At 47.6% G+C, this 22,456-nt stretch overlaps 1 protein-coding gene across 4 annotated transcripts in view; it reads left to right on the top strand.

The window, feature by feature from the left end:
• RPS6KA4 (ribosomal protein S6 kinase A4) overlaps nucleotides 1-22,456 on the top strand; it is a 36,402-nt gene that overhangs the window by 10,137 nt on the left and 3,809 nt on the right. For 2 of the 4 annotated variants that reach the window (XM_084824386.1, XM_084824389.1), the window contains exons 5-16: nucleotides 711-818; nucleotides 4,447-4,527; nucleotides 10,503-10,606; nucleotides 11,000-11,150; nucleotides 12,299-12,460; nucleotides 14,475-14,600; nucleotides 15,476-15,609; nucleotides 16,929-17,022; nucleotides 18,375-18,545; nucleotides 19,702-19,893; nucleotides 20,795-20,954; nucleotides 21,907-22,070. In XM_084824386.1, the coding sequence (XP_084680512.1) occupies nucleotides 711-818; nucleotides 4,447-4,527; nucleotides 10,503-10,606; nucleotides 11,000-11,150; nucleotides 12,299-12,460; nucleotides 14,475-14,600; nucleotides 15,476-15,609; nucleotides 16,929-17,022; nucleotides 18,375-18,545; nucleotides 19,702-19,893; nucleotides 20,795-20,954; nucleotides 21,907-22,070 (1,647 nt within the window). The remainder of the gene's footprint in view (nucleotides 1-710; nucleotides 819-4,446; nucleotides 4,528-10,502; nucleotides 10,607-10,999; nucleotides 11,151-12,298; nucleotides 12,461-14,474; nucleotides 14,601-15,475; nucleotides 15,610-16,928; nucleotides 17,023-18,374; nucleotides 18,546-19,701; nucleotides 19,894-20,794; nucleotides 20,955-21,906; nucleotides 22,071-22,456) is intronic. The other 2 variants (XM_084824387.1, XM_084824388.1) reach the window with 2 other exon arrangements.

Consider the following 22,456-nt stretch of genomic DNA (forward strand, 5'->3'; position numbering starts at 1 on the left):
CCTTAGTCACAGAAAGGCAGGAAAGGTCACTAAGGTCTCTCTCTCATTTCCCCTTTCTCTGCTGGATTGTTATCCCCCCCCCCCCCCGAATGCCCCATCTAAACTTAGAATGTAAGCTCTTTGGAGCAGAGACCTGTATTTCTTTTGTTTTGTAACAAAGATCCATCAAACAGTCTGCAGAACAGAAATAAAACTCAAGAGCCTGACATTACACTCAGTGTCTTAATCTGATGAGATTTAGGATGATTTCACTTGTACGTTATTACTACAGTAAGTTTTGCTGAATCATTAGATTTTTAAAAATTGTATTTGAGACTCTTAGATCTGCTAATATTCCACTGGAAAACTGTTTATGGTTGCTGAGTGCCTCTGGACAAGTGTAGAATGAATTTCCTTTATGGGCTGGGGAATAGCTCATGCCACAATATTGGGTTCTGGGGGCAGAGAGCGAGGCTTTGAGGTGTGGGGCCTTCAACAGCAGTTGTATATTAGCCTTCCCCAAACTGGATCTCTCCAGATGTTTTAGACAACAGTTCCCAGAAGCCCTGGCCATTGGCCATGCTGGCTGGGCTGATAGGAGGTGAATGCCAAAAACATCTGGAGCATACCAAGTTGTGAGACTGAGGCAAGAGGAGAGAAGCCAGCCTAGTCTCTTGGATCTCTGAAGTGGTGCAATAAACTCATAAACACAGGCCCTTTCTTGTCCCTAGCTTGGCATCATCTACCGTGATGTGAAACTGGAGAACATCTTACTGGACAGCGAGGGTCATGTGGTGCTTACAGACTTCGGGCTGAGCAAGGAATTTGTGACTGAGGATGTGAGTCTTGCTCCCTCTGGCTCCTCTGGGCCTTCTTTTCCCCATCCCAAGAGATGCATTGGTACGAAGCCATGCATTATGTTAGGATCCGACTCCAGTGTGGATCCAGCCCAGACAGGACCGAGGTAGAACTGGCTTGACAGCCAAGGGATCGTGGGTTGACATTTGAACGGATTAAATGAACTGTCATTGGAGAAGAAGCTGCAGTCCGTAGCTGAGAGATCAGGGCTGGTTCCTGGGTAAATGCCCTCTGGTGATGGGCGCACTCTTACATCCATTAACCCCCTCAGACTTGTCTGGCAGTAATAGCAGTACCCCCATCAGAGGCTGGGAGCTTCCATTTTTATTTACCAGAATGCCCCAGAGTGCCCACTGTAGTGTCACCCTGGGCACTGGGGAAATGCCATGGAGGCTTTCAGACCCAGCTACCTGATGTGGAGGGCCCTGGGCAGGTGTCAGTGCTAGTGGGCCCAGCTCGGTCCACAGCAGCTGCCCTAGGATGCTAGGGGCTGGTGCCAGGCCTGCAAAAGAAGAAGAATTCTGTTGAGGGAATGGGGGGCTGAAAAGTATACTAGGAGAGCAGCATAAGTCAATGCAAAACAGCAAAAACCTAAAAAAAAAACCCCACTGTTCTAATAAAATAAATTAATGTAGTCTAATAGGCTTGTGTGAATTTCACTTCAGTGAGCATTCAGACATGGCTCTCACATACACTACTCACATGCTCACAAACTCCCCATCTGCAGTCTAAAGTCTAGATCAGCCTTCCCCAACCTGGTACCCTCCAAATGTGTTGGACTGCAGCTCCCATCTTCTTTGGCCATGCTGGCTGGGGCTGATGGAAGTTGTACTCCAAACTCTCTGGAAGGTACCTAGTTGGGTTTCTGGTCCCTGTATGAAGTAAATCACTCTTCCTGTTTTTATGTTTTAGAGGATGTTTTGTTAAAATGGTGTGAGTGCAAATGGCTAACGTGGAATGCTAATCCTTGGCATTCATGGCCCTCAGATCTAGCTTGTGGGCTTCCCATTGGGGCATCTGGTTGGCCACCATAGGAACAGAATGCTGGACTAGATGGGCATTTGGTCTGAGGGGCTCTCCTTCTGTTCTTGCGTCCCTCCTCTGGGCCTCCAGAAATTAAGGCTCTGAGTGAAGAACGAATTCATCTTGTCTCTAGCACACATGTAGGTCAATGCATATGCATGGACCCCAAGGCATCATGCGGTGCACAGCCTGCCGCTTCACGCACAGTGCAGCTGCTGAGGTATATATTTGGAACGGCTGCTAACAACATTGCAGAGGACAGTTTTTGAAACTATCTTTACCCAAAAGAGCCACCACTCTCTCAGCAGAGAACAGGGCTGTTACAGAGAAAATGGAGCCAGCATACAGCGAGGGGAGAAAACTTTCAACAACGTATATTAGAGGAGTTGGGCTGGAAAATTCATAACACGATTCTTGGTGTGAGAAGAGGGGGTCTTACGAGCATATCCCCATTTCCATCTGTGCCACATTATTGTCTTAAGCCCATAACTGAAACAAAATAGCTCTGCGGGAGCTCTTACCCCAGCAAAGGTCTGGGAAAGACTGAGAGTTTATATGCTGGCTATCTCTGATTCCCCAGTTGCAGCTGGGTCTGCCTTCTCAGTAGCCACAGCTGGGTCTTCCTCCTCACAAGTAGACCCTTCCTCATGAATATCCCGTGGATGAAAGGGTCTTCTGGCAGCCAGACGGGCACTCCGACAACAGCTCTGAGTGCCCCCAGTGGTCTGTCGTCCTCGATGTTCTGGTGAGCCATGCGTGGAAGGAGGAGATTAGAATCACAGCTGGGCTCAAGGTGGCGTTGAAGGGATTATTGGGGACCTCAGGCGAGGCATCGCTGCCACAGGACCTCTCAAGTTGGCCCAGGTCTATTGTAGGAGAGAGGTGTTTTGAGGGATCAAGCCCCTCCTCCTCCGAAGAGGTCTGCCTTGGCTCGGCCAGGAGTCTGACAGTAGTCTCATATGCATATAAACCAGCCTTCCCAAGCCATGGATGTCAGAGAAATCTGTTTGTGGGGTGGAGTTCAATGAGTTTTCCTTAGTTTGGCCCCCTGGACTTGGTTTCAGTTCCCACTGCAGCACCTGACTCAATCTGCAGCAAGTTGGGCTAATTTGTGGGTTTTCTGGACATTTTGCGCATTTTCTTTCCCCCGCAGGTTCTGCAATTTGCTCCCATTTCTGAGCAATTTGCACAAATTTGGCCATAATGTGTGCAAATTGCTCAGAAATTCGTGCAAATTACAGAACCTGCCTGGGGGTGGGGGGAACGTGCAAAAAAAGTTCCTGGAGTTTGGGGGAAAGCCCGCAGCTTGGCTTGCAAACACAAATTGAGCTGTACATGCCACGGAACTCTGTCGAGTAAAAAAAGAACTGGATTTCCAAGTGACAGACATCACTATGCCTAGGCTGGTGCCCTCTAAATATTTTAGACTACAACTCCCAGGATTCTTGACAACTCCCAGGATTCTTGACAGCTCCCAGGATTCTTGACAAATGCTGGCTGAGGCAGATGGGAATTGAAGTCCAAAAGTCTGGAAGGCACCTGATTTGGAAAGGCTGGTACAAACCACTCCTCTGGAAGGGGGCATATTAGTCACCTTCACATAAAACACTCAGCCAGAATTCTTCAGAATCCTGGCTTGGCATTCACGAGCAAGCATGCTGGTGTATGCTGCCCAATCGTTTCCGCTTGGCACCTCCTGCAAAACAGCTAAACTAACCAGGTGTTTAGCAAGGTGGAACAGGTTACGGTTTTGTCCAAACCGGGACTCCTGGCTTGTCATTCCTATCTAAAAACCAGAGTTTGAATCCAGGGTTTGATGTTGGGTGCCGGATTTGTTTGAGGACTGACAAGCCAGGGTCTGGATTCAGATGCAACGGTAAGCTTCTCTGCCTTGCTACATTCTTGGTTAGTTCAGCTGCTCCTGCTTGTGGGAGGAGCCAAACAAGAATGATCTGGCAGCATGCACTAGCACCACTGCCAGCTCCAGGTTTTGGAGGGCGCTTGGGCAGGACACCCTCTCCCACAGTGGGTCTACCCGCTTACCAGCATTGTCATTGGCTGCTGCTCTTCCTCTTCCTGATTATTGCTACCACCTGCTGGCTTGCAAGGCAGAGAAGCAATGAGCAAGCAGGCAGTGGCATCTACTGCTCCTCCTTCACACCACCAGCATTGTCTGGCCAGAGCAGGAGGCTGATGAACAAGCAGGTGGCAGAAGCTAGGGTGTGGGCCCTCGGCAGGTGCCTGGCTATGCCAAACCTTGACTAGCATGTATGCTCATGAACGCTAAGCCAGGATTCTGAAGAATTCTGGCTTTGCATTTTGTGCAATTGTGGCCATTGCCAACTAACCAGGAAAAAACCCTCTTGTGTCTTCAACAGCGATGTGTTCCGAGAACATCAGCAGGTGAAGCTTTCACGGCACAGAGATAAACCTTTGTCACCTGCTTATGAAGACGCTGTTGAAGGCATAGGAATGGCAGCTAGTTTACAAGTTGGCAACTCTAGGGAGAGGTGCCTTTTTCTGATTTGGAGTTTCTCTCTCTCCACCTTCCTCACTTTTCTCTCTCTGCTATGCCCTTAACCACAGAAAGAGCGGACCTTCTCCTTTTGTGGCACTATCGAATACATGGCCCCAGAAATTGTACGGAGCAAAAGTGGACATGGCAAGGTGAGGAGCTTCACATAGATGAGGGAGAGGTTGGGACTGGGGCAACCTGGCAGTGGAAATCTGGTAAGGGAAGAACTGGCATGGAAGGTAACCTGGGAAAGGGGTTGAAATGGCTGTGCTAGAGTTGCCAATTCTATATTTCAAAAATGCTGCCCCTGCCCTGCTGCAACAGGCAGAACCTGGTGGATTAGGGTCAGAGTTAGAACAGAGTCTCATAGCTCAGGGTGGAACTAGTGTGGACCCCCTACTGAGTTATGGGCGGGACCAGGGAGAATCTGGGCTGGGAAGGGGCAGAGCCAGAATGGAACCTAGTGGGTTCTGGGTGGGGCCTGTCAGAATCCAGCAGGCCATTATCTGTAAGGAAATTTAAAGATATGAATGACAAAGGGCTTTGCATTAGAAAATGCATAACTCATCTTGACCAAGGTAAATTTGACAAGCTAAGGGCACAATCTTATGCATGTTTAGGTGGGGAAAAACGTCCTACAACTCCCAGCTGGCTGGAGAATGCTGGGAGTTGTAGGACTTTTTCTCTGTTTAAACATGCATAGGATTGCTCCCTAAGCCCATACAACAACCGACAAGATCTTCAGTTAGAAACAGTTTGCCAGATGTAACACAGAAGTCGTAAGACACAGGATGTATATATTATAGAAAAGAATGGAGTGGAAACCTTGTTTTGGACAGGGTGCTGGTGGGAAATTATTTGTATACTGTTTGTAATTTGGGAATAGTGAGCAAGCAGCCTCAACTGAACCTGTGTAACAGCCTTCCTCAACCCAGTGCCCTGCAGATGTGTTGGATTACAACCCCCATCAACCCCCACTAGTGGGGATAATTGGAATTGTAGTCCAACACATCTGGAGACACTTAGGGAAGACTGCTATATGCTAGTGACTTAGCTATCTTTTAACAAACTGAAAATTTAAAGTCAGATTTAATAAATTCCTCATCATCTGTAATAAATTCAGTTTCAAGTTCCCTATTCTTTGTGCTTTCCTAATCTGTTGGCGTGGCTCAAGTTGGTAGTTGGCTGGAATGCCATTGTGTCTTTCGGGGCCTGCAGATGTGAGTTCAAGCCCCACTGGTGACCTGGGCAGTTTTCCCAGCTTGGTTGGTAGCATAAGTAATGCCAGTTAAAGTTAAAAGGTGGCATGCTGAGTAAATAAGTAAATAGGTACCATTGGAGGATCTTGGCCAGTCATTCTGCAAGGGTGACAGGGGCTCATGGAAGGTAGAGGGAATCCACACCAGGATGCAACAGACCTCCATTTCTCTCTTCCTGCTGTGTAACTTGGAATCAGTTTATATGATCAACTTGCAGAATTTCTGCCCTTTGATTTCAGAATTTGGGTTTCCTTGAGGCAAAACAATGGCATTTTCTTAGAGCAGAGGTGGATAATTTGTGACCTTCCAGATTGCAACTTCTGTCAACCCTCACCACTGGCTATGCTTTTAAGGGCTAATGGGAGTGCCAACAACATCTGGAGGGCCTCAAGTTGCCCACCCATCTTAGAGCACAATTCTCGGGTCCCTTAAAGTACAAAAGCGTTGGATTCCTAGCCTCTCCATTTGTTACTGTGAGTGGAAAGTATGTAGTTAGTGAACAGGAGCAGCATGTAATGACAGGCATTAATGCTTCCCAGGACTTCATAAGGTGGCTGTGGCACCAGGAATTGTTGGAGTTTGGTTCAGCAGGACTCCTTATATCAGATGTAGGCAGGGTAGTCCAAGGTGGGTGGTTGTGCAGGGGATGTAACTACCAAGCAAACTTTCTGTGTGTTAGCAGAAGTAGCTGAATAAGACAGGTTGAATCCAGACAGTGGGATTCTTGGTAAACTTTACTGAGTCATACACAGATAGTCCCCTGGCTAAGCATAAAACAGCAGAGCAAATCAGGTTAGGCTTCTAACAGAATGAAACCACTACTACTACAGACCATACTGAACATGCCAGTCTTTTCATGCACAAGAAACACAGGCTAAAAGGAAACTTAGTTGGCTGCACCTGGCTGCTAAGCAACATCCCCTCCCACACTCCTCTTGTGACCCCTGTTTTCACCCAAGCTTCTCCGATGCACCCAGAGCTGTTACTTAGCTCTGCACCCTGAGTGACTCCTCTCACTGCACATATAAACTACTTAAAAAACCCTAAGAACGAATTAGCACTTTGCCAGCACCTTTATTTGGTGTGCACCCCTGCCATCACCATTCCAACACTGTGGAGCCTGGGACTCCTTTACAGTTGCTTCTCTCGGGTTGACTCTATCTCTTCTTGGGAAGATGATGGCTTCCAGAAGCACCTGGGAGGCCAACAGGCTCCAGTGCTGCCCGCTGGACTTCAAGGCACAGAATTCTAGTCCGGATGATTCCTACTTCCTGCCTAGCTGTTACAGTTCAGCCAAATCTAAATGGATGTTCTCCTCCAAACCTCCAGTCCCCTCTCTTAGTTCCTTTTATGCCTCCAATGTGTACAGCATCATGGCAGTTCAACGGGTCATTCCCCAGCAACCTTTCCTTCTGGATAGGAGACCCAGGATGCATGAAGAAATGGTAGGACTGAGTGATTATAGTAGGGGCTTGGCTTAATTTCATGCAGCCCTCAGCCTGATTTCAAAAGCATGCGATCAGTCTTCTGGCAAGGTCTGAACTGTCCCTTTCCAAGCAGCCCACTGCATAGGAAGGGAGAGGGAGAGAGAGAAAAGAGGGTGGCAAAAAGAGAAAAGGGCCCACCCACTCACTTTTGGTTCTGGCCCTACCCACTGCTGGCTTCAGCCCTGCCCACTGCCGACATGCGACCCCCAACAGATTACCCGTGAGGGAAAGACACCCTCCGCAGAAAAAAGGTTGCCCATCCAGGATTACAGTGTACGTCTGCCAACTGATCTGGGGAAAACGGGCTGTGTGTTGTCGTCCCTGAATGCACAGAGAAGGACTTTTGTGGAGACATCCTTTCAGCCATCCTTATGGCTCTTGTCTTCATGCTCCACTGCCTGAAGCTTTTTTCCTGTTTACAAGGCCAGACTTTCTTGGCTTTCTGTGATGGCCGCCTATTGTCGAGGAAACCCAACTTGGAATCAGCCTTGGCCCATCCTCCCGTATTTCTCTACAGTGCAGTGTGCAACATGTTCCTTCCTTTCCCCTCCCCCTCCCAACTTGGCAATCCTGAGTTCTGAGTCCCAGCAAAGGCGTGGAAACTGGCCCGTTTCATTCCGGCACCCCTGGCCCCATGCGTTGTCTTGCGAATCTTTCTTGGTTGACTTTCAGGTTCCTTCAGGTTCCTTCCTTGCTTGGCCCTGCTAGGTCCACATCAGGCACCGGCTACTTATAATGCAAGCGAATTCAAATCTGCCCCGTTCTTAATTCCATTCAATCTTTTGTACTGGAAAGGGCACTTCAAATTGGGGCACTGATATTGGGGAGCTTTCTTAATGGAAATGGCAGGTCAAGAGCTGGCTGCTAAGTAAGGGACCAATCCCAACCCCCAACTGTGAGTGCACAACAGCCCTATATATTTGTTCAGTGACTTCTCTTTGTGGGGACAACTGCTCAATACGCCTCTTAAGTAAAGTCTTCAGCCAGTTCACAAATGCAGCTTACCTCAAAGCAAAGAACAATAAATATTTGATTCTATTTGACTCCCATTCCTTTTTGTTTGGAAACTGGAGGCTGTATTTTATTTTACGTATTTATTTGTGATATTTATATACTACAAAATATAATAAAACCCCTAAGCTGGTTTAGGACAGCCCTTCCCAAACTGGTGCCCTCCAGCTGTGTTGGATTACAAGCCCCATCATCCTCTTCCTGAACTGTCACTGCCCACAGTGTTGCAATGGATGGCTACCAGGAAAAGAGCCTTCTCTGTAATGGCCTATCTGTGGAATGCCTTTCCCAGAAAGAGCCACCTTCATTATATACATTTAGGGTGCAATCCTATGCCCTTAGCCAAGGGAGGCTAGGGACACAATCCTAAGCATGTTTAGACAGAAAAAGTCCTACAGCTCCCAACATGCTCCAGCCAGCAGGTATTTAATCTTTAATCTGTAGCTTGATTATTAATTTTACTGCTGGCTTCTTGATGTTTTTAATGTTTAACATTGTATTATTTTGATACTTTTAAGGCACAGTCCCATGCACGTATGGCTGTCTGGGGAATGCTAGGAGTTGCAGGACATTTTTTTCTGTCTAAACATTCATAGGACTGTGCCTTCATTGTCTTTTTTTTGTTATTTTGTTGTTGTTTGGTTTTATGATTGTAAACTGCCCCAAGGGCATTTGCCAGTTGGGCATTATACAAATCTAATACATACATACATATCTAAAGTGAGAACTGGCGATATAAACCATTGGAGAAATCCAGAGTTTCAGTACAGCTATGTTTGTGGCTGTGTGTCTACCCTGAAACAATAAGGAGCAGTAAAGGAGGAGTTCCTGTTTTTTTCCAACTGGGTCTTATTTTGTGGGTATTTAATTTTTTTTTTAGTTTCTAAACATACAAAAAGTAGTCCCTTCCTTGCCTATGTAAATCGCAATGCAAATTCAGTTCAGTTTTATTACAGTTATAGACATATTCAAAAGACAAAACAGAACATCAAAGACATAATTCTCTGACGTGAAAGGAGGTTAAAATATAAATGAATATATAAAATGAAATAGGTGGTGGTGGAAGTAAAAATTAAAACAAATAAAGGTCAAACTGCACTTGACCTGACAAAATTCTTTTATGAATCTCTTATGACACTTGGCCACTGTTTCATTTCCTATTTTGTTGGAATCACCAATAAAAACGCCAAATGCAACTTGAAAGTCCTTCCTGGATATTTTAGTAAAATAGGAGTAAGTAATCTAGCTTGTAAAATGTTCTGTAAAAATTATATCCACCCCTCTCCCATGTATTAAGGTTTCGATCACTCTGTCCCCACAAGGAGAAAGCCATTCATAACAGGGAATAACCCCCAAACAGCCGCCCAATAAAGCAGAGTGGAAACCATTAAATCTAGCCCTAGAAAAGATTAGCTAATACCTGGAAACAGTTAAGTTATCCATATAATGGGCATGATCCTTAATAAAGTTAAAAGACAAATCAGGGTGAACTGGAGAACAGGTTTTATAAGCAGCAGTCATACAATACTGTGCATCAGTGTCCTTAATCCAAAGATCAGGAATATATTTCTGCTTGACAACCCAGAATATAAAGGCCTAATAATGGTAATTTACTACTAAAGGCTTTTGAATGTAGTCTAACATTCATGCCATTCTGAAGAACGTACAAATAACCTGAAGGAATGTTAGCATAAACAAATTTTAACCAAACTCTGAATGCTAGGGACCAAGTTCTGCATTCAATAGAAGGAGAACCAGCTTCCTCCTAATGCTAGTACAGCGTAGGTCTCTAGATGTTTTGGCCAGTGGTCAGGAATGCATAGAGCTAAAGTCCAAAAAATCTGGAGGTCTACCTTTTGCCTACCCCACCAATACAGTTCAACAGCATTCCCTAACCTGCTGTATAGGCTGAAGCTCAGTGACCTAATGACAAGTGCTTGGGGTGGTAGTAGGAGACACATAGCTACATTAAAATCTTGGATTTTTCTCCGTTGATTTCTATGGGCAGTTCCCAGAAAATACCCAGCAAATATTTAAAAATGACTTCTCCTATGTGAACCCAGAAATCACCTCTAAAGACATCAAGATGTTGTCTAAGTTTTTTAGTGTGACTATACAATACAATTGTGTTGTGTTTTTTTATGTCATTTTAATGCAGAGCAGGGTTTTACTGGCTGGCCAGTAAAACATTGGTCGACTGACAACTCTAGGCAGTCTAAGGGTGAGGAATTGGGATGGTTTCTAAGAGGTAAAAGGACAAACAACAAGAAGATGGAGGTATTAGGGGAGGGAGGAAAGAAAGGAGAGGTGGAGGAGGCTGTCGGTTCTGCCCTGGTTATATCCCAGCTGCTTTGTGCCTTTTCCTTGCAGTCTGTGGACTGGTGGAGTTTGGGCATCCTGATGTTTGAGCTGCTGACTGGTGCCTCACCTTTCACGCTGGAGGGAGAAAAGAACTCGCAGGCCGAGGTGTCCAGGTAAGGCAGACTCTGGGGGAGGCCCGAAGGAGAGGCGGGTGTGGGTTTCAGGGCTGATGAAAGAAGGCAGGGGCCATGGTGGGCAGGAGGGGCCAACTGGATTGGAGAGGCTGATGGGGAACGCATAACAGATTGGTGTGAGTTGCTGGGGCTAATGAGTAATAGAGTGGAGTTGGCTGGAGAAGCAAGAGTCAGTGGTTATTGTGAGGCTGATGGGTAACAGGGAGGGGCTTGGGAAAAGCAAAGATTGATTGGCAATAAGAGTGGGTTGAGATCCATGGCAGAGCCTGGGAGGTGACAAGATGGGCTTTGGCAAGAGTGGAAGGAGCTGGTGGGTGCTTGATAGACACAAGGCAAGGTTTTCCTGATGACAAGGCTGCATCTGTGTTCCAGGCGGATCCTGAAATGCGACCCTCCATTCCCATCAGTCATTGGCCGTGTTGCCCGCGACCTGCTCCAGAAGCTGTTGTGCAAGGACCCCAAGAAGCGGCTGGGCTCAGGGCCCACAGGAGCACAGGAGATCAAAGAGCACCCCTTCTTCAGGGTGAGGTCTGGCTTCCTCCTGGCCAGAGTTGTAGTCCCCAACAGCTCAACTGGCCCATCACCATCATATGGCGCCATCTCTACAGGAAGGAGCTGTAGCTCAATGGCAGAGCTCCCGCTTTGCATGCAGAAGGCCCCAGGTTTGATCCCTGGCATCTCCAGGTAGGGCTGGGAAAGAATCCTGCCTGAAACCCTGGAGAACTGCTTGCCGGTCACTGTCAACAATACTGGGCTAGATGGACCAACGGTCTGACTGTATAAGGCAGCTTTCTATGCTCCTGTCCCCCACCCCAAATCTGGGTTGCATCTAGCCCCCGATTAGGCTAACATGTTGTTTTGAGTTCACCACTTCCCTGAGGTGGACCAGTTTCCCAAGAGCAGCTTTTTACAGTTTGTTGGTGAGGAGAAAGCACTGTCTTTTGTGGGCGTGTGTGTAATATCTGATCATTTACAAGTCGTTTGAAAATCCTCTGACCATCACTTTGGACCATAAAGCACCCTTAGCTTGCAAGTTTCACAGAGCAGGATGCAGAACCTCAGACCCCTGGGCCAAATCCAGCCCTCCTGGGGTCCCAGTTGTTTGGCGATTTCCTGGGTTTTGTGCACGTTTTCCCCTGTTCTAAAAGGCTGAAACGCCTCTCCTGAGGGCTTCGTTACTGGCAGTGAGAGCTTTAAGCTAAAATAGGCTATTTTGGCCCACCCTGTTTTACCTTCAGCCCCGCCCACCACTGGAATGCGGCCCCCCAAAGCTCCCCTAAAACTGAGTTTGGCCTTCAGGCTGAAAGAGGCTTGACACCCCGCCCAAGAGGGTTGGTCACCTTCTCCCTTCGTACAGAACACCGTGACCGGGCATAGTGGCCAGAAGGCCCTACTTGGCATGACACTTAATCATTGGCATGATGGACCCTCCCCAGGCCTCCTCACACAGCTCCCCTGCAAACTAGTTCAAAAATGATTTCAACTGCTGTCACTTCCTGTGAGGAATCTGCAGGGCTGTAGAGAGGGTGTAGAATGCGTCTGTGTTGGAAGCCCATAGCCCATTTAAAAGAACTACAGCTCCCAGGATTCCATGTTGTGAAGCCACAACAGCTAAGCTACTTTGTGCCTGCAGCGTAGCCATGCTCTTAACCAGGCGTCCTCCTCCCCCAGGGCCTGGACTGGACAGAACTAGCGGCACGCAGGGTGAAGCCCCCCTTCAAGCCCCTCATCCGTAGCGAGCTGGATGTGCGAAACTTTGCAGAGGAGTTCACCAGCTTGGAGCCCATCTACTCTCCCGCTGGGACCCCTCCCAGCCTTGACCGCGTCTTCCAGGTGAATGCCAGAGGGTTCTGAATCTGTGGCAGGGCCACACTTGGCAGACGGTGCACGGTTCCTATCATCCCATTTCAGAGAGGATACCGTGGAGGTGGGAAACGGTACCGAAGAAAGAAACTAAAATAATTGCAGACTGGCGCAGAAGACAGCCTTCCCCAGCCTGGTGCCCTCCAGATGTTTTGACTTGAACTCCCATCAGCCCCACCCAGCCTAGCCAGTGATCAGGAATGCTGGGAGTTGTAGTCCAAAGCATCAGGTTGCAGAAGGCTGGCTTAAAGAGTTCAAGAACAAAAAGAGAGAACTACAGGTTAAATTCAACATTGTGCAAGCAGAGTGCTGTTTGCGCAACAGAAGTTTCCCTTCCTCTGCAGGCCCTTGCATGCCCCTCAGGTCTGCTCCACAGGGTCCCCTAAGCCTCTGGAGCAGATCTGGGGGGGGCATGTGGGCAGGGGGGGCAGTGGTATTTGTTCTGCTGGCAGAAGGACATCATTAGATCCCACCTTAAGGGAGGACTGAGGGTGCTAGCAGACAGAGTGCTCCTAGCGCTAACAATCAGCCCTGCTATTCTGTCTTTTCCTCATTAATGGATTTTTTTGCGGTAAGAAAAAAGACAAAGATGCGATGGGAAAACAGGGGAAGGTTACAAGTGGAAGATGACATCATCCCCCGCCCCCCGTAAAATTTTGGGAATGAAGCAGGGTGTTGATGTGATAAACAGTTGTCTGGAATCACTCCCAGCCTGGAGAGGAGGGTGAACAGAGAGGATTTCTATCTCTGATAATCCTAGCTCTGGAAGCCCCAGAGAGGGGGTATTGCGGCTTGCTGTGTTACCAGCATGGAAGGCTCTAAAAGAGAGGTTGGGGTTGTTTGAAATTGTGTTGAACTGATTATTAGGTTAATCAATTTAAAATATTTTGATAGGTTAAAAAGGTGCTCCCTCCAATTAATCAGGCAGTTTTTTAAAAATATGGTTTATTATTTTGAATATGTGTTTATAAAAACTCCAGATGGCAAGAAGTGTATGAGTAAAATAGGGGAATGTCTCTTCTAGGGTGATGCTGCTTGTGACATTGGCACACATTGTCCGACAACAAAGGAAGTATGCATTTTTCCTTTAGGACCATTGTTTTTCTCCATATTCAAATTTATGCAGATATAATCAACTCATCAATCTGCTACAAGTCATATGATGGATCGACCCAAAACTTCTTCCTTGGTTGGGCAATGGCAGCCCTACTTTCAGACCGTTTAAATCAGTAGAAGTTGCCTGCAAATTAGAACAGCTTTCTTGTTCTCAAGTTCAAGCACAATCTGTTTTCCTGATCAGATCATTTCAGAAAGTACCTTACACACACTTCCTCATCTGTGGGACATGGGGTTAGAATGAAAGCACTTTTCTGTGCGCGTGTTTTTAAAAAATCTCTCCAGGTTTGCCAGCTGCACGGTCCTTTTGGCTGCAAGTTTCAGAATGCTCTTTAGTGCTTCCTCATTTTCCTTCTCTAATCTGCAGTCACAGAGGGCCAAATATGTGACTATTCTGACTGAAGGCACTTTAAGACAAGAAGGATTTGTCAGTGTGTATTAAGTGTAATCTAAATCTACATAGGAAGTAAAATCACCTGGTCAGTCACCCAACTGAAGAGATCTTTGTTAGTCAGGCCCATTTGTGAGAGAGAAGTAGGAATGCTTCCTCTAAGATGGTGCATGCTGACTGCAGTTTGTAAAGAAATTGCATTAAAAATGTTTCAGTACTTTTAGGGCTGCAGTCCTATGAGCCCTGGGAGGGTGTCCCAGGGCCACAGAATACACGGCAGATAACCACCCTATTTTTTAGGTGGGGAAACATTCAGTCGCATGGTGTGAAATGGGAAGTCCAGGAAGGATTCCACCACCTGATTTTGCTATATTCGTAGCTTAGCTCACAGGGTGAATGAAACTGTGCACTTGGCACCGGTCTGCTACAGGGGGACTCTGCTGATCCCCCATGTTTCTTTCTTCTTCTTTTTGAAAGGGATATTCCTTCATTGCTCCTTCCATCCTCTTCAACCGCAACGCTGTGACTGCTGATGTGCTCGGGGCTGCACTGGATGGAGAACGCCCAGGAAGCTCTGCCGTGGCCCGCAGTGCCATGATGAAGGTGACAGCCCTCCTTGGAAGGGAGAACTGGGGAACCCCTGGAAGTTAGGGAACTGCTGGGATGGCTTCTCCTTAGGTAGATTCAGACAGTCTCCAAGGGAGGCCCTTTCTGATCCCTCCCGGGATGTGCCTTGACTGGCAGAACACCAAGTACCGGGTCCTTTGCATTTGCTGCCATCCAGGGCCGATCCGGGTGATCGGTCCACAGCATGTCTGCCCACCACATTTTGTTGTTTGAGGAGGGAAAGTCCCACGTTGAAAGCAAACCCACACACTGAAAAACAGCGCTAGGAGAAGGAGCCAGGTAGGTGGAGGTTTACCTGTGCAGGAGATGCAGCTAGTTCCAGTTTTGAAGGGACCCTGGGCAAAAGACAATGAGTGCCCACCTCACACTCTACCACCACAGTCTATGCTTTGCAAGGGTCACCTTTCAGCTGGGGCAGGCGCATGCCGCCAAGGGAAGGGGAATAGGGTATTTAAGCCAAAAGGCTCTCTCTAGATCAGCCTTCCCCAACCTGGTGCCTTCCAGATGTGTTGGCAGTGATGTAGTGGAACCAGTGTTCATGGGTGCAGTGCCGGCACTTTATTAGCAAGGATGCTGATGTCATCTGCCACCCCCCTCAGAATTCTGAGCTTGGAGACCTTTGTGTATGTCAGGGGTGGAGAACCTGTGGTCCTCCAGATGTTGTTGGATGTCCGCTATCAGATCCAGCCAGCATTGCCAGTGGTCTGGGATGATGGGACTTGTAGTCCAAAACATCTGGAGGGCACCAGACATAGAGGCTGTCCCAGACTGGGTGGGCCATGCGTGGGAGGAGCCTTCTCTTTGGGGATGCCTCCATGGGTTCCGCTCTAACTCCTTGCTCCTCTGCCCAGGATTCTTCATTCTTCCAACAGTATGAGATGGACTTGAAGGAGTCGCCGCTGGGTGAGGGCAGCTTCTCTTTATGCCGCCACTGCCGGCAGCGTCAAACTGGGGCGGAATTTGCTGTCAAGATCATCAGCAGAAGGTGCTTTGTCCCCCCACCTCCGTCCTAGCGCGCACACACACACACTCCTTTCCCCTCCCCAAAAGATTCTTATCTCATGCCCAGAACCTCAGAGGGCATGAATGCCCAGCTGAATTCTGCACACATGCCAGAATGTTCCTTCCTTTTTTGTTCATAGATTTGTTTTCCTTGCACTCCTGGCATAGAGCTAACACATTGAACCAAGAGAGTGGAAAACAAAGGCTCACCCCAGGGGAGCTCTGAGCAAGCTGCCCAGGCTGAGCGTTCTCAAGCGACTGGGAGTTTATATAAGGGTCTCCAGCCAATCAGGAAGGCCAGGTTGGGGGCCAATTAGAATACAAGAAATGCCAGTGGGAAGCAAGGTCCTGTTTAGGGGTAGGGAATCTACAGTCCTGAAGACGTTGGACTCCATCTCCCATTATCCCTGACCATTGGCCATGTTGGAGTCCAAAATCTGGAGGACTACAGGTTCCTCATCCTTGTCCCAGTCTGTTCCAGCTTACCTCTGTGCATCTTAAAGGGAAATGCCACATTGAGAACACGTGTGCCCTTTGCAACAGGAATGGTATGTTGGCATTTTTGGACTCAGGTATTCATTCCACACTATAAAATCTTTCACAAGGGACAGCATTCAGCAGCTCAGAAGATCTGTTAAAGTGGACGACCTGAAGTTAACCATTTTTTTCCCATGCTATGCATAATGACAAAATTAGGTATGGTGTAGGAAAAGTGGACAGAGAAAAGTTTTTCTCCCTCTCTGGTTATGCTAGTTGTCAAGGTCATCCAACAAAATGGATTGGTGGGTAGAATCAAGGCAGGAAAAAGGAAGTTCTTCTTTTACACCATGCATCATTAATGTAAGGGAAATGGCTGCTGCAGAATATGGTGGTGGCCTTGTGCTTTGAAAGGGAACTAGGCATAATCTTAGAGGAGGAGAGGAGCTCTATATTCACCCTTAGTTGTGATGGCTAAATGGAACCTCCATGTTCAGAAATAGTCTGTCACCGAATACTGGTTTCTGGAGAGCAGCTACTGCCTTCGTGTCCTGCTTCTGGGCTTCCTGGAAGCACCTAGTTTGCCACACTGGGAAGCACTGTGCTGAACTAGGCGACCTTTGGTCTGACCCAGCAGGGCTCTTCTTAATGGATCAGAGGTTGGCTTCCTCACGGGGCCTGGCCACTGGCTCCTCCTTACCTCCCTTGCCCAAGAAAAACAAAAATTATGTCTCTGTCCATGTGGCTGTGTCTTCGTTGCTCTTTTTTGAAGTAACAACTGACCCTATTTTTAATTCCACCCCTCACTCCCACCTCCTAATCCAGGATGGAAGTGAATACACAGCGTGAAGTGGCCGCCTTGAAGATGTGTGAAGCCCACCCAAATATTGTCAAGTTACATGAGGTCCATCATGACGAGGTAATCTTTCTGCTTTCTTCCTCTCACAGGTGGAAACATCCCAACAGTACGTGAGGGATCCTACTGTACCTGCATGCCTCTCCCCCTCTGTCCCTGTTTATTTAGAGACCATATTTACAGACCACATTTTCATGGTAATGGCTCCCAGAGTGGTCTGCAACACGTTTGTTTCTTTATTACATTTCTGTACTGCCCAATGGCCGAAGCTCTCTGGAAGCTTCGCAACAATTAAAACCATAAGGTACAACATGATAAAATACAATATAAAAGTTTAAAACTATAGTATAACATTAAAATAAAACCAAACACATACACCAGGGGTGCTGAACCTCAACCCCACAGCCAAATCCTGCCCTCTGAGGCTACCTAGATGGCCCTAGCCCCTCCCCTCCCCTCCCCTGACCATTTGGTGTTTTTCTGGCTTTTGCCCCCCCCCCCCCCCGCCCCCATTCTGAAAAGTTGAAACGCCTCTCCTAAGGCTCACTTACTGGCAGTAAGAGCTTTAAGATGAAATATGCTGGTATGGGGGGGGGGAGGGGTGTCAGTGCCCCTTTTGCTTTCAGCCCTGCCCACCACTGGGATGCAGCCCCCAAGAGCAGCTCTGAAATTTGAATTTGGTCTTCAGGCTGAAAGCGGCTCCCCACCCCTGACATACACAGTAAAAACCCACCAGTATCAGAGGCAGCCTCCATCAACCTGGTGCCCTCCGGACATGTTTTACTACAGCTCCCAGCATCCCTCGTTAGTATGGCCATTGGCCAAGGCTTCAGGCGGGAGAGGACATTTTCAACCACTGCAACCAGGCCCTGAAATTCCCTCCTTAGGAAAGCCAGTCCAGCCTCTTCCACTGACAGGCAAAAAGCTTTCGATTGAAATAGCCCTTTGGCTTTTAAATTGATCGTTTTTCTTCTGTCTTGCAGGGCTTTTCATTGATATTCATCTGCTCTTTTATTTTACATGTTTTGTATTATTATTTCAACATTATTATTTTGATTGTTTATTTTTATATTGTTCTAATCCACTTTGGGTGCTAATGCAGAAAGGTGGGGTTTAAATGTAATACATGAATAATTTGCAACTCAAACAATTCAAATCTGACAGCATAAATGGGCCCAGAGTCTAGCCAGATAGCAGAATGGGCTTAAGATACCGCTCTCTTGACTAGGCAGGGGCAGAAGGCCAGCAGCCTAGTACTTAAGCCTTGCCAGTCTGATCCAGACACTTCGTGCTGTCTGCCAGTCACATGCCCCTCTTCCCTTCTGTGCCTGATGTGGGTGCTGAGGCCAAGGGTTTCCTGGATTCAAGTCCCAGAGTTGCCTTTCTCAGCTCTTTGCCCCTTCCTTCTCAAACAGTATCACATGTACCTGGTGATGGAATTGCTCCGAGGCGGGGAACTCCTCGACCGCATCAAGAAGAAACAGCACTTTAGCGAGTCGGAAGCCAGCCAGATCATGCGCAGCCTGGTTTCTGCTGTCAGCTTCATGCACGACGCTGGGGTGGTGCATCGCGACCTCAAGCCTGAGGTACAAGGGGAGGAAGAGCAGGATGGGTGGGTGAGGTGATGTAGTGGGAGATGCTTGCCCCTGGTTAAGCCTAGAGGTTTCATTATGGGGATAGAAGCTCTGCAATCTCTCTGATGTAGGGTAGGTAGAAAGATGCCACTGGGGCCTCCTGCAAAAGGCCAGCACAAGAGCAGCGCAATGCCCCTTTGCCCAAGTTCTTTGAACATGCTGCAGGACCCGACAGACGGAAATGCTCGATGGCGGCCACAACTTATGGTTGGCAAGAAAACCAAGCTGCCGTTTGTGGACCCCTGGGGTCACAGTGTCTCTCCTGACACTCCACAACAGTCTTCCCCATGCTAGCACCCTCCAGATGTGTTAGAGTACAACTCCTATCATCCCCAGCCAGCAGGGATAGCCCACCCAATCTGGAGGACAGAAGGATGCTCTGTGAGATCCTGGTGTCTTCCGCTCTCCTATTCAGTTCTCTTGATGGCTGCTGGTCCCGCTTCTGACACCCTGTGTTTGTGGCTGTGGTCAGGGTTCCATAAATCCCCTTGCCCACTGTCCAGCAGTGAGTGCCTCCCCCTTCTTGGGCAAGCGCTCCTGCCCACACAATCCACCCTTTTGGTATGGAGAGCATTGCTGGCACTATCTCAGCCTGGGGGAGAAGGGTCCAGATCGTGTCCCACTTATATCCTTCTTCCAAGGAGCTCAGAATGGTTTACATGGAGTTATCCTGTTTTATTCTCACAGCACCGCTATGAGGTAGCATAGTACCTTGCCCAAGTGAGCTTAACATGGCCAAATGGAAATTTGAATCCAGGTCTTTCCTAATCCAATAATAACGCTTCTTTCTTTTTCATCACACCGGCTCTCATTTTGGTTGGGTGGGAGTGTCAAATTAACTTCAAGCCTAGGTTATCAGGGCTTGGGAGAAGCAGCTGCTGCCACAAACATTTGAGGCTGGCTGATTACAAATGGGAACTGGGAATCTACCTGAGCACCCAAGTGACTTGGAGCTGGCAGCTTGTCAGAGGGCCCAAGAGAGCTGGGATTGGCTGGGGTGGGGGTTGTCCTGTTCTCCCAAGAAGTTCTCGAGAGTTCAAGGGGTTCAAGGCAGGGCAGTTACATAGCTGAGGAGTGGTGACGGCTTTCGATGTGCTCCATTCTCTAGAATATTCTGTATGCAGATGAGTCGGAGGGAGCCCCCGTGAAGGTCATTGACTTTGGCTTTGCCCGCCTGCGTCCTCAGAACTCGCAGCCCATGCAGACTCCCTGCTTTACCTTGCAGTATGCTGCGCCCGAACTCTTGCAGGATGGGGGCTACGATGAGTCTTGTGACCTTTGGAGCTTGGGAGTTATCTTGGTAGGTGGAAATAGAGGGGGAAGGACTGGGAGGAAAAAAGGCCAGTGGGACCAGAGATGGGGCTGGAGGTATCCTGGAGAAGCTATTTCTCTCTCCATCCCCCTTTCTCTCTCCCCTCCTGTTCTGGTTTACCCCTTCTTCCCAGTAGCCTTGCTGCCTATTTATGTACTCAAACCTTTATACACAGTCATCTCAGATTTCTGAAAAAGTTTTCAGAAGTAGCTCTGCAACTCCCCACCACCACTATCCTGTCCCCTTTTCATTCTTCTGCCCTCCAACCCCAAACCTGCATCACATCTTATTTCTCACTAAGGGTACAATCCTATGCATGTTTAAACAGACAGAAGCCCTACAACTCCCAGAATTCCCCAGCCATCTTCACACTTTCCAGTACTTACATTAACCCCTTTTGTGGGCTTGCTTCTGCAAAACATGAGGGCTAGTAACTTGCTTAATTGCTTTCTAATTGATTGAGATTCTTTTTACTCCTTTTGTTACATTTACTTACTAACTGTATATATTTTCTCAATCCCTCCTTAAGCCTAAGGCTCAGGGCTGCTTACAATTACAGTTTACAGATATGCATGGTTTTTTTTAAAGAGAAAGAACTAAGAGAAAGAAGTTTCCTCTAATCATTCCATATTAGGAGCCCGCAAACAGCCAATTGGTTGCATCAATCCAGAGAATTAGCTGGTGGGGCCTGTTTGCTCTCCTCTGATGGGCTTGCATCCTCTAAGGAGCTTTTCAACAGTCCTGGGAGATGGAGCAGGCTTGGGATAAGCACCCCACTCTACAATGCTAGAAGTACAAAGGAACAGGGAGGCATTATGGTTGCGTAACTGGTGTGTCACCCAGTGTCTCTGCATCACTTCTTCCTTCTGTTATCTCCCCACCCCCCCAGTATACCATGCTATCTGGACAGGTTCCCTTCCACAGCAGTCAGGAAGGGAGTGCAGCAAACCATGCAGCTGAGATCATGCACAAGATCAAGGAAGGACGGTTCTCCCTGGAGGGCGAGGCCTGGAAGAATGTGTCTGAAGAAGCAAAGGAGCTGGTTAGAGGTGATGGAAGTGCACATCAGGGCACCGTTTGAGGAACATGTGTGGTGGGTAAAGGGGTGGAGTGGGTATGCCTGTCTGAAGATGGGAGGTGGGGAGACTTCGGTGGGTTGTTCCCTTGAAGGAGAATCTGCTGAATGTTCTGCTCTTGAGGTTTCATGAGGCTGGGAAGGATCTAGGCTTTGGGTTAAGACCATTTGGATCTATTTAAAAATCCCAAAATCAAATGCTGAAGTGGGGAGCAGTGCTTAGGAATTTAAGAAAGACTGTAAGCATTACTGAGGAATTTCTGCACTTAAAAAAGGGTGACTAGACCAATGAAGGAAATACTGAGGTTATTTTGGATCATTTATCCTGCTACTTTTAGTCATCGGGCTAAAGAAATCCAGTCTCTGGACAGTATCTCTTTCTAGTACCCCATCCCCTGGAGATTCCATAAGCTATTGCTTATGCCTTTACAAACCCAAATCTTAAAAAAATAAAATAAAAACTCTGCTTTAAAAAAAATAAATTTATAGATATAAGGAAAATCAGACAGAAGCAACTTACTACCCAACTTGCTTAATGAAAACAACTGTTCCTGGCTTTCTGCCATTCCAGCCAATTAACACAAAGTAACTAGGATGATAGCCCTTGAGTTTTTAACTTTATTGGGTTTTATTACATTGACTTGCAGCCCAGTCCTATGCAACTTTGCTCAGAAGTAAGTTCTACTGATTTTAATGGAACATGTGCACATAGGATTGCGGCCTTAATAAGGCAAATCACTTTTAATGCCTTTTTTTTTTTTTTAGAATGCTTGTATTCAGTTTTTTGATGTGTTGCATTGGCCTGCCAAATTTTATTCTACAGGCCTGCCTCCAGACCCTCTAATCCATCAGAAAGGTGGATGTTTGTTGCTTCCCACTTCTGATTGCTAATCTATCCCCCCACGTATCTTCCACTCTGTGCCCAGGTCTCCTCACAGTGGACCCTGCCAAGCGGCTGAAGATGTCAAGTTTGCGCTACAGCGAGTGGCTCCAAGATGGAAGTGCCCTCTCTTCCACACCTCTCATGACTCCAGATATTCTGGAGAGCTCGGGGCCTGCAGTGCGAACTGGCGTCAATGTTGCTTTTATGGTAAGAGATGCAACACCCAAGCTGGGAAACGAGTTTCTTTGGAGGAGGTGGATGGGACTGAGGCTAAGCATCAGGGCTGTCTCCAGGTTTGAGAGACCCCTTCATAGGTGGGTAGGCCCCCTTAAGGTCTGCAGTGGGGAAGCTTACCTGGTATCACGGGAGAATGGTAGACTTTTTTCCAAATTCTGTGAAGCGCAAAGATCGTCCGGGTGACAGTCTCCTGGTGTCCGCTGTGTTGCTTTTCCCAAAGTGCCTTGGATATACTGTGTTGGCTCAGAGCTTTGAGAAAAATATGGCAGCTGCCAGTAGTGTCTGCCATATTTTTGTGGCTGCCATTTTGTTTTTCCCCATACTCAAATCGCTGCTGTGGTTTTACAAGGAGCCAG

Source organism: Heloderma suspectum, chromosome 17, assembly GCF_057233095.1.
Source record: "Heloderma suspectum isolate Gila_16-S chromosome 17, 16-S_ref, whole genome shotgun sequence".
Taxonomy (NCBI): domain Eukaryota; kingdom Metazoa; phylum Chordata; class Lepidosauria; order Squamata; family Helodermatidae; genus Heloderma; species Heloderma suspectum.